This window comes from Symphalangus syndactylus, chromosome 1 (genome assembly GCF_028878055.3).
Source record: "Symphalangus syndactylus isolate Jambi chromosome 1, NHGRI_mSymSyn1-v2.1_pri, whole genome shotgun sequence".
Taxonomy (NCBI): domain Eukaryota; kingdom Metazoa; phylum Chordata; class Mammalia; order Primates; family Hylobatidae; genus Symphalangus; species Symphalangus syndactylus.
In genome coordinates this window covers 43,611,363-43,630,078 of record NC_072423.2, presented here as the reverse complement: position 1 = coordinate 43,630,078, position 18,716 = coordinate 43,611,363, and the positions used below count along the sequence as shown (strand labels likewise).

Here is an 18,716-nt window from a genome sequence, read left to right as displayed (position 1 = left end):
AGAGACTTAAAGGTAAGACCTAAAAATATATTTAAATAAAACTAGAATAAAAACTGAGAAAAACGCTTTTGGACATTAGCCTTAGCAAGTAATTCATGACTGAGACCTCAAAAACAAATGCAACAAAAACAAAAATAGACAGATAGAACTTAATTAAACTAAAAAGCTTGGGCACAGCAAAATAAGTAATCAACAGAGTGAACAGACAACCTGCAGGACAGGAGAAAACATTTGCAAACTATGCTTCCAACAAAGGGCTAATATCCAGAATCTTCATGGAACTCAAACAACTCAACAACAACAACAACAACAACAACAAAATAGCTCATTATAAAGTTGGCAAAGAACATAAAAAGACTTTTTTTTTTCAAAAGAAGACACACAAACAGCCAACAAATATATGAATAAATGCTCAGTATCACTCTTCAGAGAAATGCAAATTAGACCAATGAGAAATCATGTTACACCAGTCAGAATGGCTATTATTAACAAGCCAACAGGCCAGGCATGGTGGCTCATGCCTGTAATCCCAGAACTTTGGGAGGCCAAGGCAGATGGATCACTTGAAGTCAGGAATTCAAAACTAGCCTGGCCAACATGGCAAAACCTCATCTCCATTAAAAATACAAAAATTAGTAGGGGGTGGTGGCATGTGCCTGTAATCACAGCTACTCAGGAGGCTGAGGCAGAAGAATTTCTTGAACCCAGGAGGTCAAGGCTGCAGCGAGCCGAAATCATGTCACTGCACTTTCAGCCTGAGTGACAGAGTGAGATTCTGTCTCAAAAAAAAAAAAAAGGCAGCAAATAGGCAAATAGCAGATCTTGGTGAGGATTGCAGAGCAAAGGGAACGCTTATATACTCTTGGTAAGAATGGCAAGAATGTAAATTAGTATAAACTCTGTGGAAAATGATACAGAGATTTATCAGATAACTAAAAATAGAACTACCATTTGGTTTAGCAATCCTGCTACTGAGTATCTACTCCAAGGAAAATAAATCATCATAGCAAAAATGTACCTACACCTGTGTGTTTATTGCAGCACTATTCACAATAGCAATGACATGGAATCAAACTAAGTGTCCATAAAAGAAAGACTGTATAAAGAAAACATAACATATATTTGACATATCTATATGTCACATACATAGATATATATGTCGCAAACACACACACACACATATATATATGCTATTAAATACTACTAAACCATAAAAAAATAAATCATGTCTTCTGCAGCAACATGGATGAAACTAGAGGCAATTATCTTATGTGAACTAACTCAGAAATTCAAATATCATATGCTCTCACTTGTGAGAGCTAAATATTGTGTACACATGAACATAAAGAGTATAATAATAGTTAATGAAGACTCCAAAAGGTGGGATGGTCCGGGGGTGTGAGGGATTAAAAATTACTTAATGGAGACAAGGTACAATATTCAGGTGATGGCTACACTAAAAGACCAGACTTCACCACTATACAATATATCCATGAACAAAACTGCATTATTACCTCTCAATCTATAAATAAATAAATAAAGGCAAAAAAATAACTCCGTTATAGTGAAAATAAGCTGCAAAGTGAGGCAAGAGTAGAAACAAGGATCTAAAATAATAATGTAGGCTGGGGATTCTTCTGGATCAGATCAAGATGGTAGCAGTAGAGGTAGTGAGAATAGATGAATGTTGTACATATTTGGAAGTAGAGTCAACAAGACCTCCTGAGAGTATATTGTGTGGCAAAAGAAAAAAATCAAGAAAGAGCCAAAGGTTTTAGGTATGAGAACCCAGAATGATGAGATTACCATAGAGATAAGAAAGGTTGGCTGGGCACGGTGGCTCACGCCTGTAATCCCAGCACTTTGGGAAGCCAAGGCTGGTGGATCACGAGGTCAAGAGATTGAGACCACCTTGGCCAACATGGTGAAACCTCATCTCCACTAAAAATACAAACATTAGCTGGGTGTGGTGGTGCGTGCCTGTAGTCCCAGCTACTCGGGAGGCTGAAGTAGGAGAATCACTTGAACCTGGGAGGCAGAGGATACAGTGAGTTGAGATCACACCACTGCACTCCAGCCTGGCAACACAGCAAGACTCTGTCACAAAAAAAAATAAATAAATAAAAGAAAGAAGAAAGAAAGAAGGAAGGAAGGAAGGAAGGAAGGAAGGAAGGAAGGAAGGAAGGAAGGAAAGAAAGAAAGAAAGAAAGAAAGAAAGAAAGAAAGAAAGAAAGAAAGAAAGAAAGAAAGAAAAAGATAGAAAGCAGGCAGGCAGGCAGGCAAGGCTGTAGATGACAAAGTTTTTTTTTTTTTTTTTTTTTTTTTTGTAGAAAGAACCAGAAGTCAGCTTTGAACAGGGGAATTCAGGAATGTCTATTAGACACCTAAATGGAGAAGTTGAGTTGGAAGCTAGAGATATAAGTATGAAATTCAAGAGAGAAATATAAGATAGAGAAATAAATTTTGGAGTTGTAACATATACATGATACACAAGGCCATGACACTGAAGACAATCACCAATGAAGGGAATTTGGAGAGAGACAATAAGAAGACCAAATGCAAGAAGACTAAATGCTGAGTCTTAGGGGGACTTCAATATCCAGGTAAACAGGAAGAACTAGACAGTGTCAGAAAAGCTGTTACAGAGGTTAGAGGAAAATCAAGAGAGTATGTTATGTTGTACGCCAAGTGAAAAAAGTGGATGAAATCCAAGAGTGGTAGAACATATCAAATGCTGCTGGTAAGTTAAAATGGAAAGAATTAATGTTGTCCTCGGACTAGCCACTAAAGAGTCAAGGTAACCCTAATAAAAGCAATTTCAGTAGAGTGATGAGATGAAAACATGGCTAGAGTTGATTGAAGAAAGTAGTAGAAAGGGAATTAATTAGAGTCTGGTGGTACATTCAACTCTGAGTGGCTTTATAGCAAAGCAGTGGAGAAATGCAAAAGGCACTAGCAGAAGTGGGGGAAAAAATTTTAATGTTTCTTAATATTTAGAGTGCAAAAACACCATTTTTATGATGATAAGAAGTGATTCGTAACAAGAAACTATTGTTTTGAGCAAGATTTTTGATTTGGACATGGGGATGGAATCTACTGAATGGAAATGGTAGTACTGGCTTATGTAGGAGCATTGGCAGTTCACGTAAGTTAATAGGTGGCAAAGCTAAGTGTGGACTCAGAGTGGTGGGTAGCTTTAGAAGTATCTTCTGGATGGGAGTCTTTAAAATTTATCTTCTAGATGTTTCCATTGTCTAAGTAAAGTAGAAAGCAAGGTCATCAGTGAAGATGTGAAGATAGGAGGAGAAGTTGGTGATTTTAGAGCAGTAAGAAATTGAGTAGTCTATGACCTGGATGTATATTCTAGAGCACCATTAAAAGCCTATTTAAGATCAAGCATAATACATTTAAAGTGAGACCAGGCTTCATGGTTATACTCAGCTACTCCAGTGCAATTTCATAAAAGGTTTAGGTTTACTTTGGGTGGTGCTTAGCTTACTATATCAAATGAGAGAGCCAAGAGGTCTGAAATTATGTGACCATAGAAATCTAACTTAGAAAACAGGGGAAAGAAATGTCACTGAAGTTGCTCATGCATTCTTGTATTCCACAAATGTTTTCATCATTCCTAATAAACATGCACTGTGCGAGGTCCTGTATGAAATTCAGAACAAAGCAGGCATGTTTTCTGACATCATGGAACCTACTTTTTATATGGGAAGATGAACAAAAAAATTAATGTAACTTTTAACTCAAAATTGAATAAATATGATTCAGGAAACAAGCTGTGTGCTGATATAGGAAATGCACCTGTATGTTTTGCATCTGTATGTGTGTATGTGTCTGTATGTATGTCTATGTGTGTGTTTATGTGGTAAGCAGTTGACTTAGATAAGGTGATCAGAGGCCTCTCTGAGGAGATGTATGCAAACTGAGACCTGAAGAATGAGTAAGAACTTGTTCTGTAAATAGCATTAGGAAGCTGTTTAAGGTACAGGAGAGTATCTTGACAAAATCCAAAGGCAGAGAAGAGGTTGCTTGGCATATTTAAAGAACTAATGGGAGTCCAGTGTGGTTGGTGCGCAGCAAGCAAGAGGGTGTTACAGGATCCGTTTGGAAAGAAAATACGGAGCCAGGATGAAGGCAGAATTCAATATCCAATTTAATTAGTTTCATATGAATTATCTTTCTATTGTACCACATTCAAACATTCCAGAGTCATTAATAAATATAATTCTTCAAGTTTAGTTTATAGGCCTTGATTTCCTTCAATAGTTAAATTATTCCAGTTTAGTTTATAGGCCTTGATTTCCTCCAAGAGTTGTACTGGAGCACTTATTCTGCCTAGTAGTAATATCCTCCCTTCTCCAGACCCCTTCAGTAAGTATCTGTTCAGTGTTTCTCTGTAGACCATGGCTCTGTGGTTTGCTCTCTAGAATAATTGGATACATTAACCTATGCAAATATATAAATGACTCCTAATGGCTCTGGGCATTAACTCTCCCCTGAGCATTTATATTTTAACAGGAATTTTCTAGTGACACAAAGGAGTGACTCTATTAGTGTATATTTTAGACACAGAACAGGCCATTTTAGTGTAATTCAAACACAGTATTTTTCTAAATTCCTAGCTTAAGAAGTATTTTGTTTTTCTACAAGAGATATTGAGAAATGTATACTTAACGTGGTACATTTGTTCCATGTTGGTCTAACAGCCATTGAGCATGAGGCTATCTGCAGATGACCTGTCTATATTGCTTTTTTGTTTTGTTTTGTTTTGTTTTTGTTTTGTTTTGTTTTTGAGACGGAGTCTCGCTCTGTCGCCCAGCCTGGAGTGCAGTGGCGCAATCTCGGCTCAATGCAAGCTCCGCCTCCAGGGTTCATGCCATTCTCCTGCCTCAGCCTCTCCGAGTAACTGGGACTACAGGCGCCCACCACCACGCCCAGCTAATTTTTTTGTATTTTTAGTAGAGACGGGGTTTCATTGTGGTCTCGATCTCCTGACCTCGTGATCCGCCCGCCTCGGACTCCCAAAGTGCTGGGATTACAAGTGTCAGCCACCACGCCCGGCCGACCTGTCTATATTGTTGATGTACTTTGCTGCTTATATAAAGTCCTTGTTTTTTCAAGCTTCCCAAATCATTCAGGAAGACTTGACTCTATATATAGCATTTTATTCTTTTTTTGTAGAACTTGTTACAGTCCTTATCAATTGCTCAGAAAGAATATAAATCTTTCAGATGAGACTATTATGCAGTTTTCATGGTTTGTAAGTGAAATTGGAAGTCTAAAACACTAAAAGAGGAAAAGCATTCTCAGTTGAGTCAATTACAAGAGGATGTGTTCCTTGAAAATAGGATATGTAAGTATAGTTGGAAACTTGTTGGTCTTGTGAATTTCTGGGCACTGTGAGAACCAAATAAATGGATGGGCAAATGAGATAATAAAATAATAACTGATTGCTCGGTTGTTAAAGCTGTTTTCTTTCCAAAGGGAAAGCAACCCTAAGAAACAATGGATAGGTCCTTAAGGCCAGTTTTTTTGTAACTGAATTGTGTTCTGTATTAATGTAATGACCTCAAGTCATCTTAATGCAGTGAGACAAAAAAAAGAAAAATTAGACTCTAGACAAGGAGATATGATCAGCTCTCAGAGATGATGAAATAAAAGTAGGCAAAGAAGCTCAATGAAAAAGGAATTCTTGCCTATCATTGTGCACCTTTGACTCCTTTGCTTTCAACAATGCCTGAAACATAAACATTTATTAAGGAACTAATATTGAATAAAGAGGAAGGATTAGGAGAGCAGAGGAGTAAGAATGATTGGCATTAGCACAATGTTTAATTTTTCATGAAAATTTTCTTTTGCCAATCATTTTAGGTCAAGAAATAGTAATTAACAAACAGAATTTTTATAAAAGACTACTAGAACACCTTTGATTAGTTATTAGTTTAGTTGCTCACCAGGACTCTAAAGTTACTATAGCAATATCTAAAAATTATTAATGCTTTCCTAGAAATGTATTTGCTTACTAATTTTCCATTTAATGAATATTTTATAGCATCTGCTATATGTTCAACATTCTGTTTAGGTCTGGGATACACTAGTAATAACATATTGGGCTTTTTTAACCTTTAGGACACTTTAACAGATAATTATCTAAACAATTATTTAATTTCATAGAGATTAGTGATATTAAAAGTATTCAACATTCTAAAAGAATGCATAAAAGAAAGGTTTATTTTGGGGAAGTCAAAAGGGGCGCTCTTGGGGAAGCAATATTTAAATTTAAGTTTAACAGAAAACTACGAGTGAATGAAGCAAAGATGTAGGTGAAAAAGTGAAGAGCATTCTGGGTAAAATATGGGTGAAAATGCCCTAAGACAGAAAAGGGCTTGACTAGTCTGTGGATCTAAAATAAGGTGGATGTGGTTGATGCCCAAGAAAGAAGTGGCAAGTGTGGAAGCTGAAGACATAAATAATAGCAAGACCATAAGAGTCTTCATTTTGTTCTTAGAATTTTTATGCTAAAAATAATACAACACTAGGGACCATCAAACAGAGATTACAGTAGTCCAAATTTATAGTTTTCAAGATTTTTTTGGTTCTGTGTAGAAACCAATTTTAAAACAAGTCCAAATTGGAGATGGGTGTGGCTTAGAAAAAGATGACAGAAAAGTTTATAGAGAGATGGGGACAGTTTTAAAACCTGTTATAAATGTAGAAACAACAGAATTTTGTGAGTGGTTTACTGTAGAAGTTTAAAGAGGTATCATGAATTATTCATGGATTTTTGGCATGACATGCTGGTGGATCGGGTGCTTTACCATGAGAAAGAATCCTGGAAAAAGTAAACATCTACTACGCAAAATCAGCTATTAAAGTTGAGGCATGTTTAGTTTTTCTGCCTTGGAACTAACAAATGGAAAAGTTAAGCAGGCTGTCCGTCATATTTATCTTTCTCTCACAGAAGAGTATAAGACTGTAGGTATCTAAACCCTTAGCCAGGCCTGCAAGATCTTCAAAGACCTGGTGCCTGGTAATGTATTTAGCTCTTGCTTGCCATCCTACATATTATACCATTTACTTCACCCTTGGGCTTCTGGTTCCCAAAATGCCCCAGCTTTATCACTTGTTGTGCTGCCTTGTCTCGGTGCCTATACCTTTTGTTTTAGCAATCCTTCCTCTTCACCGGCCTAATTCCTATGCATCTTTCAAAAATAAGTACAGAGATTATCTGCTCTAAACTGTGAAACAAAATTATGACAGGCAATTGTTTTGGACTATTGAGCTCCTGCCCTGGGCCTAACAGACGAGACCAAACCAAAATGAAGTCACTCATGCTAGATGCCACAAAACCAAACTGAAATTTTAAGCAAGCAAATAGACCCCTGAACAGACCTATACTTTCTGAAAGCAAGAGATTCCATTCTACCTGATCAGTGCAATAAAGAAGTCTCCTCTGCTTTAACCCTTACAAAAACAGTAATGTGAAGTAACCTCATATTAACCAATCAGCTTTTCCTTTCTATTGTTATAAATTCATTGGTTACTGATGTTGAAATTGTTTCCAATAAATAAGGGGAACAATTACTCCTTGGGAAGAACGCTGGTATCAAATAATATATCTAACTCTTTTCAGTGATAAAGGGATCTTACGTTTTCAGAATTGAGGTATATTTGAAAGAAGAATAACTCTAAGCTGAATATAAGGGAGAAAATAAAGCCATATATATCTCTCAATTATTTTAGACAAAAGGCTATTTAAAAGCCTCAGTCAGTAGGGTAACAAACAGATCTAGAGAAGGATTGAAAAATATTTATTTCTGATCTCAACTGTGAAAAAAGTATCCTTGATAGGTATTATTCTTTTATAATTTGAATGATTTTCAAACTGTACTAATATGAATTTCCTCTTAAGAGGTCATTAAGTCAGCCACACTGAGTTATAGTTATGTAGCAGAAGCAGGTGGAAGGTAAATTATTTCAGACTTTTACCTTCTGCAAGCAGGATACCAATGGAAAATTGTTAACCAATATTCCCACTAGAAAGGCCAAGAAACGAAATGATGGGAAAATCGAATCAAAAGTAATAAAGTACTCTATGTTTCCATTTTCAAACTTCTTCCTCTAAAGCTGTTTTATTTATAGCCAGATAAAGGTATGATTTTAGCTATCTGTTAGTACTGAATGTCTAGGTATCTTAATCTCAAGTGATAGATGTGCCTCATGGATAACTAAAGGAGACATCATCATATACTTCTCATTTCTTCTTTTTGAAGGAGTCATTTATGATTTATTCACACCTACTGCCCTATTCAAACTGTTAGATGTGAGAGTTTGATGAACAAGAAGCTGGTTTTTGAGACACCAATACATACAAAGCTTAAAGAATAACAGAAAATAATAAACAACTGAGTGAATTTCTGATTTCATAAATTATATACTATATTATTGAATTTTCCAACAAGATAAAAGATTCAGAGATTTTTCCAAAGATTGTCCCTTTTCTGTAACTTACCATGTGTGGTACGAATCTACTGGCATTCTAGAATTAAGATATTTAGAAAATAGACTTAGAGAATTATCAAGCAACAGTTGCAGCCAACCGCTTCTAAAACTTTACAAAGTAGTTTCTTTCTCTTTAGAAACAAACCTCAACTTATTGAGGAAGTCCTTTCCAGTTACCACATACTGATTGCATGTACTTAAATATAATCAATTTACTTCAACTGATGAGGTGGTCTTAATAAATAATCAGACATTTAAAAATATGTTTTATATATGTCAGCAATGGTATGCAAGCAAATATTCTGGGGCCTTTTGGGAAAGAATACAGGAGCATAATCTACAGGATAACATTTAATATATCAAGTAGGATCTTGAATTAAAATTTCTTGATAAGCATAATAGAAACTAGATGATCTTACCCATGGGTGGGGTGAGGATAAGAGATACTCAGACTGAGGGAACAAATAGGGTAAGTAATGGGGAGTGGTTAAAGGAGCTCACCATCCAGGCAGCCAGTCAGCTGTGAGGCTATATGCCTCCCTCTCTGGGAAATAAAGCTTGATGTGTTTTTAATACCAGTGTGTTTCTAGACAAAGAGTACTAAGGTGGACTCTGCTTGAAAATTTCCAGCTAATCCTTTAAAGTAGTTTTTTGAATGAGTAAAGCAATTTTAAAGATTTCCAGCTAATCCTTTAAAGTAGTTTTTTGAATGAGTAAAGCAATTTTAAAGACATCTTTTGTGCTTTGAATGAGGCAGAAAACTTGTTCCCCAATGCAAAGCTTCTGCAGTATATTATGACAGAAAGAAAAGTGGGTAGGAGGAATAAAACATGGGTGGTGTTTTGGCTCTAGCAATATTTTAACACCCTAAATGTCAGCTTCCTAACCTTCAAGATGAGAATGATGGATAATATTATGTCTATATCTAACGTTCCAAATGTACCATTAACATGGCTAAATAACTCTGCAGTAGAAAATTCAGAGACTGACCGAAGTGAGCAAATACATATATAATCACATCAATTTTATTATCCAGAGTACAATTTTATTATCCAGAGAAACTTCTCAAATGCAGATAGATATCCATTATTAGATACTGAAATCACTTAATGGATTCCAACTACCATTTACCAGAAAGAAATAAAATAGATAATAACAGAGTACCCGGCAAGAAGTTAAGGACAAATATTGTCTCTTGAAGCTTCTGTTGTGGCACGTTACATATGATAGATTTGTGTGTATGTGTTCTGGGTCATAGAGTAAATTATATTTATTTTCCAACAACATTGCTATTATTTTCAAGCCACTTAGTCACAGTATCTTTATTTGAGCTTACGGAGAAAAGAAGCTTCCACTTACCTATAGTAGGGTCGTGATAATCAGGGAATTGATGACTAATAAACTGCATTGTCATTGCTGAAAGAAAAAAAACACATTTTGTTTAATAAAAATTCACTAATTCATCAATAAGTTATTTACCAACATAGTCCACCAATATTTTAAAAGGTTGTGGTGAATAAGTTAGTTATGTGAGTGACTAATTTAATTTCACACAAAATGAAAACAATAAGACAAAGTTCTAGAGGGAAAAATGTGTCAGATAATGCCAGATACTTCTCTGAAATAAATATGTTCAAATTTTAAGTGTATTTCAATAAAAATGGTATTAGAGTAAAAATAAAGAAGCTCTTGACATAATGAAAATGTAAACCAGTTACAGAATCCCTCTTGACCTGCTCTGGCTAAATAGTTGGTAATGATGTGCAAGTCCCTTTCACCAAAGAATCTGTACATTCTCTGGGACTCTAAGTTTTTCATCTTAAAAGTGAATAGATACCCTCTGAAGTTCTTACGAACTATAAAGATATGTAATTACATGATTTTTGTCTTTAACTGTTCAAAATTAAAATTATTTCAGTTACTTTTATTTTACCTATTTATGTTATTGACCACCTTTTTTTCATTACTTTTTTTTCTGTAATTCTGTATTCTCCACGTTATTTCCAAACCTATGATTTTGTAAAACATTTGTAATATTTCTATTGTAAAGTATTTCCTCATGTGAATTTCCATTATTAGGAAGCAAAAGGAATTCTGAAGCAAAACAACAAACTTAGATAAAAATAGTGCATAATACCTCTTCTCTTTCTTTTTTCCTCACTTCTGCATGTGTGTTTGTTAATAGACTCTCTCGTTGAACAAATTTTAGGTGAGATCCTAAGCCTTCTTCTCTACTAGGCCTCAAACATGGACCCTGTCCTTGCATTCTGGCTGGGTCTATATATCCCACTTGTAGTACAAATCATGCTAAGTCAGTTTAGAAAGAATCCTCCCCTGATACCTGATCCTCTGTCCTACCTTCAACAAGAATCCTGCTAAGTCAGTTTAGCAAGAATCTTCCTCCCCTTGATGTCTCCTCTTAGGAATTTTCCATTCACAGGTGTAACCCCTCCCCTCTCACCTTCCTCCTAGTCTGTGCCTTGCCTATACATCTCTGCACGTCCTTTCTGTATTTGGAATTGAGCCCAGTTCTATACTGAGGACTCTTTTCCCTTATGGAAATAGTTCCTGGATTAAATTTATTTTTATTGCTTTTACTAGTGTCCAGCTCTGGTTGTTTTTCACCGTGTGTACACACTTTAGCAAATGTTCAGAGCAGAGAAGACTCAGTTACATTAAAAAACATGTGGAATGCACTAGTCTGACTCTGCTGAGAAATGCAAAGAAATGGAAACTGACCCAGTGGAAGAGAATTTCTGTTTTATGCTTTAACAATTGTTTACTTCCTTTATTTACATTGACAAAAGAAGTCTCTACAGGTAAGTATTACTCAATTTGACAGCTTTGGGCAAATTTTTGAAATGCAAATCAATATTCCTTACAGATAGCCTGAGGAGTTAGAATATTTCAGGTAAACAAACTGAAAGCAACATGTTTATTAAGTGGATATGAAGAAGCATTTGGAAAACGCTTTTCCTGAGTTTTAAAATGGCAGTTGCCTCCCTCTCTTAGTTCCTGACTGGTTTACTCCCAGTTAGAACATAGAGGTCAGAGGCATGGCTTCATGTGAGCAATTAGCTATGGGTAGTTAGTCATCTCAATTTCAATGATAGCTTAGTTCAGTACATTTAAAACTAAAATGAGGATATTCCTACTCCACTCAAAACAAATGGATATAGACTTAATTACTAACATGATTAACAGTCTCAACATCCACCATATGATAGTCAATTATTTGGGCTAAAATCTCAAAGATGTCTTTGCATCCCTTCCCTCTCATATCCTCCATACAAACATAAATTTTAAGATTTCACTCCAACAAATTTTTCATACATCTTGATTCTTTCTGCTATTACTCTAGTTCAAAATCTCATATTTCTTTTGAAAATCTCTATTGCATTAGACTAAAAACTGTTTCTTCCGTAATTATTTTTTTTCTTTACATTAGCTCTTTCCCAATGGTACCAACATCATCATTAAAAAAATTATGTCACTCACATGTCAGCTGCTATTAAAATAAAGAACATAATCTTCAACAGGATATGCTAATATGTGGTCTTTCGTGAACCACATTCACCTTTCCTTTCAGTCTGAACTTATATCACTGCCCAAACAGCTACTAGTCTTGTTCTCAGACTTAGTGTGGTACTTTCCATCCATGAGAATGCCTTTATCCTATGACATAAAAATGACCTTTGCCGTCTTCATTTTGATATCAGAATGATGAAGACTCGCTCCTTGCCAAAACTTCAGTCAGGCTCCTCTGAACCCTCTTCTCACCTACACCTAAACTTTTGTACTTCCATATTCATCTTTTCATAACCCAGATTTAGCAAGAATACTGCTAAATCAGTTTAGAGAGCATCCCCTACCCTTGCTATCTGATCATTCTCAATACCTGATCAATTTCTTCATCCCCACCACTCCTCAAGAAATATTTGATTTCCCTGCCTTCAGCAAGAATCTCATTAAATTTGTTTAACCAGAATCACCTCTTCTGGATATTTCTTAGTAATTTTTCCATCCACTGACCCCAATCCTGCTTCTCGGCTATACATCTGCCTTAGTGCTTGCTGTATTTGGAACTAAGACCAGTTCTATACGTAGTTCTTCTTTATCCTTTGCCATAGTTCCTGAATAAAATCTGTTCTCAGCAATTTAACTATTTTCTGGCTCTGATTTTCTTTAACAATGTTAAGAATGATTGATATCGCTACTCATATGTCACACCATTCTATTCACACATTTAAACCTTCCTCTATCAGGTATCAGTACGTGATAGTCACGGAAGCTATCAAGAAGCAATAGAAAGAACTGTTATGGGCTAAGTTAATTGCTACGCAATTGGGAAGGAATTGTGGAGCCCGAAGAAGTTTTGAACAAATTTAAAAAAAAGATATGAAAGCATTTTAATAAATAATAGAAATATTTGGATATTAGACTTGAGAAACATACAGCCAACATCAGAAATAAATGAATCAGTCAAGGACTTACCTGTTACAGTTATTTATAAGAACACCTAGGCCGGGAGCAGTGGCTCACGCCTGTAATCCTAGCACTTTGGGAGGCCAAGGCGGGTGGATCACCTGAGGTCAGGAGTCCTAGAACAGCCTCGCCAACATGGCGAAATCCCGTCTCTACTAAAAATACGGAAATCAGCTGGGGGTGGTGGCGCATGCTTGTAATCCCAGCTACTCAGGAGGCTGAGGCAGGAGAATCACTTGAACCTGGGAGGTAGCGGTTGCAGTGAGCCGAGATTGTGCCCCTGCACTCCAACCTGGGTGACAGAGCCAGACTCCATCCCCCCGCTACCTCCCCCCGCCAGCCCGCCTGGCAAAAACAAAACAAAACAAAACAAAAAAACAGTGTATATTTAGATGATGGAGTTTGTGCTTTAATGGAAACCTGCTGCTTGTTGTATAATTGAAAAAAGCCGTTTAAGTGTGGAATCTTCTGACCCACCGCTGAGACAGAATCAAAGCAAAAGGAGCCAGCTGAGCTTTGTTTCAGAATTCAAAAGATAATTTTAGAAAGATTGATTTGTATAAGTTTCTTTCGTGTTTTACAAAGTGGATCCCCTATGGGACATCTAACAGGCATTTCCATTTGGGGGAGATAATTTATAAAAAAACAGTTTTTGAAAAATCTCTCCTAAGTACCTATCAAGCTCAACCTGTTATCACACTGGAGAGAATCTGCTATCAGTCAGACTGGAGATTAAATTTTATTTCATTTTATGTTACACAGTTTTATATCCTCAAAAAATTGGCATTCTATTATTCCTTGCTACAGAGCAACTTCATAAGAAACTCAAACATCATAATTCTATCCTTTTTTCAGATATTTTAATTGTATTGACTTTATAATACCTTAATACATTTGTTCTAAAAATCTAATAACAATGGTCTATCTTTTACTCCCAAAACATTCATTTATATACAACAAGAACACAATATTGAGAAATGGGTAATGATCAACAAGTCCCAAGTAAGAACAGTTGTCCTAGAAAATACCAGCATAAGTCATAAATCAATATTTTGATCAGAATGTTAGGGTATCAATGAACAATGCAATTGTGAATTTTTTTATTTAAAAGTTTCCCTTATCTCATTTAATTATTTTTATCGTTTTGGTCTCATCAAAGTTATAATCACTGCATTAACTTTGTTTCAATTTTGGGGGTTTATTCCTAATTTTTCTTTGAATTTACAATCGTAAATCATTGTGTTTCAGGGGGTTCTTGGTATATTACAGTGCTGGAATTTTTGCACTAGTTTAAAATTTGTTTTATTTTAATAGGCAAGTTAAGTCCATTCACATTCTTGTACTCATGTTCTTATTCTTGTTTTGGTCTAAGGTTTAAAATTTAATATAATAAATCTTCATCAATTAGCTATTTTTTTCAAAGTGTTCCCAATCTTCTCTTGATTGGATGGAGGTATATATATCTATCTATATATATATAGATAGATAGATATACACACACACAATTATGATAGAATTCATGGGTACAGTATTTCCAGTGTTCTTGCCTATTTTAAACTATTTTTCTATAGCCTTGATACTTACAAGACAACTTGGCTGGATATAAAATACTTGTCCTGCACTTTTCTGAACCATGTTAACTGTTTGATCTGTTTTTCTGGAGATACTAAGGATTCTTTTTTCTTTATAGTCCACAGTTGTACTAAGTTATGTCTTGAAATTAATAGTTTCAGGCCGGGCGCCGTGGCTCACGTCTGTAATCCCAGTACTTTGAGAGGCCAAGGCGGGCGGATCATGAGGTCAGGAGATCGAGACCATCCTGGCTAACACGGTGAAACCCCATCTTTACTAAAAATACAAAAAATTAGCCGGACATGGTGGTGGGTGCCTGTAATCCTAGCTACTCGGGAGGCTGAGGCAGGAGAACAGTGTGAACCCAAGAGGCAGAGCTTGCAGTGAGAAGAGATTGTGCCCCTGCACTCCAGCCTGGGTAACAGAGTGAGACTCCGTCTCAAAAAAAAAAAACAGTTTCAGATTTTTTTTTCAGGTACAAGTGGGTCTTTTCAATAAGTAAATACATATTTTCTTTAATTTCTAGAACCTTTTATTGCATCTTTTTTTTTTTTTTTACATATTATTGTTTTTATTCTTCAAGGATTTGACTTTTTATGCTGTTGAATATTTTTTGCCTGGTTTTCATTTCTACCACATTTTCTCTGACATTTTAGACCTTGTAAAAATTATTATTAATCACATATTAATTCTCTTGTTTCCCTGCTCTCCAAATGTCTCAGTTTCATTCCAAATTATTCTCCCAAGAGTACCTTGTGATTTGTCCCTTATTTCTGAGATGATTTTGTCTTTTCCTACAATTTCTTTTTTCTCAGTATATATCTTCTTTAAGTTATTTCTGTTTCTCAGTTTTTGAATTTCTGATTCTGTGTTTAAATTCATCTACACACGATTATTTGAGGATGTTTAACTCAATTAAGCTTCTTGTAGTACATGTCAATGCTTTGTTAAATTTTGGGGGAGAATATTTATTAGCTTAAAACAGTTGATTCCCTCTTCTTCTTTCTTCTTAGGGTAGTTTTGTATCATGTTTGTTTCACCTTTTTTTCTCTGTTTCTATGCATTACGTATTCAGTTTTACATCAAGGGTGTTGTCTTCTGTCAGGTTAGTAAAGTGCAGGATTTTTTTTTTTTTCAAATTAGGTAACATTGACAAGTGGTGGGGATCGTAGAAGTAATTGTCATATCGTTTCTCTTTGTTTTCAACAGAATCTTTAGTTTTCTTCATTACCTTCCTACCTTTTCCTTCACTGCCACATCTTGAAGGTGAATACCTCTTTTCTACTTATTTCCATCTCCCTGAGAAACACATTGTCAGTTCTGGTTCTGTTTACTGTCAAGCACATTATCACTGCTGTGAAACATAAACTTTCAGGCTAATTTTCAGTATTTTGGCAATTAGTGTCGTATGGCTTTCTTTCAAAAGATGATTTTACCAATATTTCATTTAAGTACTTGACTTTGCTCTCTTCTTCTTCTCAGTCTTTTAAGTCTTCCCTCTCTCCATCCTCCACAACCACAGCCTTGTAATGGCAGCAGAATTTCTGTTGACATTTCTTTTCTTTTCTTTTTTTTTTGTTGAGACTGAGTTTTGTTCTTGTTGGCCAGGCTGGAGTGCAATGGTGCAATCTCAGCTCACTGCAGCCCCCGCCTCCCGGGTTCAAGAGATTATCCTGCCTCAGCCTCCCAAGTAGCTGGGATTACAGGCATGTGCCACCACGCCCGACTAATTTTGCATTTTTAATAGAGACAGGTTTTCTCCATGTTGGTCAGGCTGGTCTCGAACTCCTGACCTCAGGTGATCTACCCTCCTTGGCCTCCCAAAGTGCTGGGATTACAGGCGTGAGCCACCACACCTGACCTCTGTTTTATTTTTCTACTTAGAGGTAATTTGACATTCATGGCATAGTTCACATGTGGTTTAATTTTACTTCTTGTTGGTATTTTGGCTTTGCAGAAGGATGTATGGAGAAATTCAGATCAAGAGGCCAACTATATTCTCCTATTCATTTCTCACTGACCAGTAAACCCTTATGTGTAAGATGGAGCCCACAAAATTCTTGAAGAATAGATCTTCAAAACTTGATGCTGAAAATTAGCAATTAATTTTTTCATGGAGAATTTAGGTCAAATATGACCTAAACACAATATATTTAGTTTCTGTTCTTATCTATGCATCAGATTACTTCAATTAGAGGACTAGAATCTATTTGTCTAAAAAGGCTGAGAGAGAAGTGTAAGAAAGACTGTCACTGGATCCCAATTTGGTCAAGACCTCTTAGAACAAGAAAAATCGTGCTGTCCCGAAAGATTTCAAAATTCACCCATAAAACACCTATTGAGCATCTACTGTGTGCCAGATATTGGCAATACCAAATAAATAGGTGGAACCCTTCAAATATAGTGAATTCTAGATGTGTCTTAGACATCCTGAATCAGAAAATTAAGCTGCATGCATGTGTGAGTGTGGGTAGGGGAGAGATTGATGGAAATATGTGCCCTGGCATAAGTAGAATGTATAAGAACGCTATTTCCTAGCTCTGTCTTACAAAGAATTTATTAGTGCAAAAGGAAAATGGCTGAACAAAGATTTTGGTGTCTTTGCTGCAATTATTTTTCACTCATGTCAAATGCAACATAAGGGATGCTGGAAGATGACTGTTCTGTTCTATGGAGTCTTTCCCAGATCCTCTCATCAGGTGGTCTCCCATCCCTCAGAACTGCAAGGCCTCCTCTGAGTTCTTTATGACAAATTGGCAGAAAAGTGAAATAAGAGAATTCAGAGAACTGTGTGACAGAATGTTAAGTAAAAAAAGTGCCATAAATATTGTACATTACTGTATCCACAGTCTATTATTAAAACTCAGTTACTTGGCTCTTCCTAACTACTATGAGATGGGGTGCATGTTAGGAAGAAAAGAAAATAGGTTTGGTGAACACATAGCAGGCTCCAGCATAAGGGGGAAAAGGATATTCAAAGGAAAGGTGGAAATGTCAAATGAAGGAAAATGAAATGTTATACTTTCCCCCCAAAAAGAAAAATCATTTTCTGAAAAACTAACTTTGGCCTTAATGTTCCTCTGTATCTTACTAGCTTCTACAAGGAATGCTTCTAAATTATCTGAATAAGCACCTTTTAATTTTTGATGAATATTAACAGAAATTATTATAAAAAACCATACTTTTTAAAATTTTTGTAGGGTGTAACAACCTACATGCTAGAAATTTATGCATAATTGTATTTATTACTTTTAAAAATTAATTATCTAGATAGGAGTACATCTGAAATAATATGTGAAGCGTTTTTTCAGGTTAACTATGTGGTCATCATAAAAATATCTGGGAAAAGACATAACAATAGGAGGCTTTTTCTACTTTAGGCACATAAATGCTTCTTTGAAAGTTGGTTAGTGGCTTTATGGATACAAAGAAAGTGAAGAGTGTGTATGAGTAGAGAAGACATTGGATCAGAATATTTGCAATCTTTATAAAAGTAATTAGGGATGAAAATAAAGAATGCTTAGTAGACTCTTAATAGCCCTTTGCTTTAACTTCTAAAATTATTACAGTTAATTTATTACCCTTGTATAGCAAGTAAGAATACTATCCTACCATAGAAATGGACACTACTTAATGGTAAGCCCTGGATACTACTAGGAAGTACCTGATGGATTTCATATCAAAGACCCTTTTTCTTTATTAGTGGCTATATCATTAACATATGTTATGTAAATGTAGTGTTTCCAAGGACTTTATAAAATATTCATTAAGTACATATAATAAATAATGACCAAATGCATCTTAAATGTTCATACAATGGTAGTGGTGAGAGATTAAAAACAATCATTTTTAAAAGCAAACACATTTTGTGTGGACTTCTTTCTTCATGCACACATTTTTATTTAAATTTCCATTTTATTATTCAGATATTCCCATAATTTATTATTTCATTTAAAGTTAAATATAAGTCAACTGCTTCTTGCTTTGCATAATTCAGTATTAAATCATCAAATTTACTTCTCTGAAAATCTGACAATATTATATATCACCCTCCTTGGAATGTCAGTGGTATTTGGCCAGAGGCAGAGACTGTCAGTTATGAAAGAGGAAAATTATAGAAAGGGGTTATTTCCTACAAAATAATATAT

The 18,716-nt window shown here is 35.5% G+C and overlaps 1 protein-coding gene across 4 annotated transcripts in view; it reads right to left on the bottom strand.

Annotated features, from left to right (window-relative positions):
• Window positions 1-18,716, bottom strand: part of RIT2 (Ras like without CAAX 2) — a 403,073-nt gene that overhangs the window by 309,668 nt on the left and 74,689 nt on the right. For all 4 annotated transcript variants that reach the window (XM_055233633.2, XM_063646038.1, XM_055233641.2 and 1 more), the window contains one exon: window positions 9,871-9,927. In XM_055233633.2, the coding sequence (XP_055089608.1) occupies window positions 9,871-9,927 (57 nt within the window). The remainder of the gene's footprint in view (window positions 1-9,870; window positions 9,928-18,716) is intronic.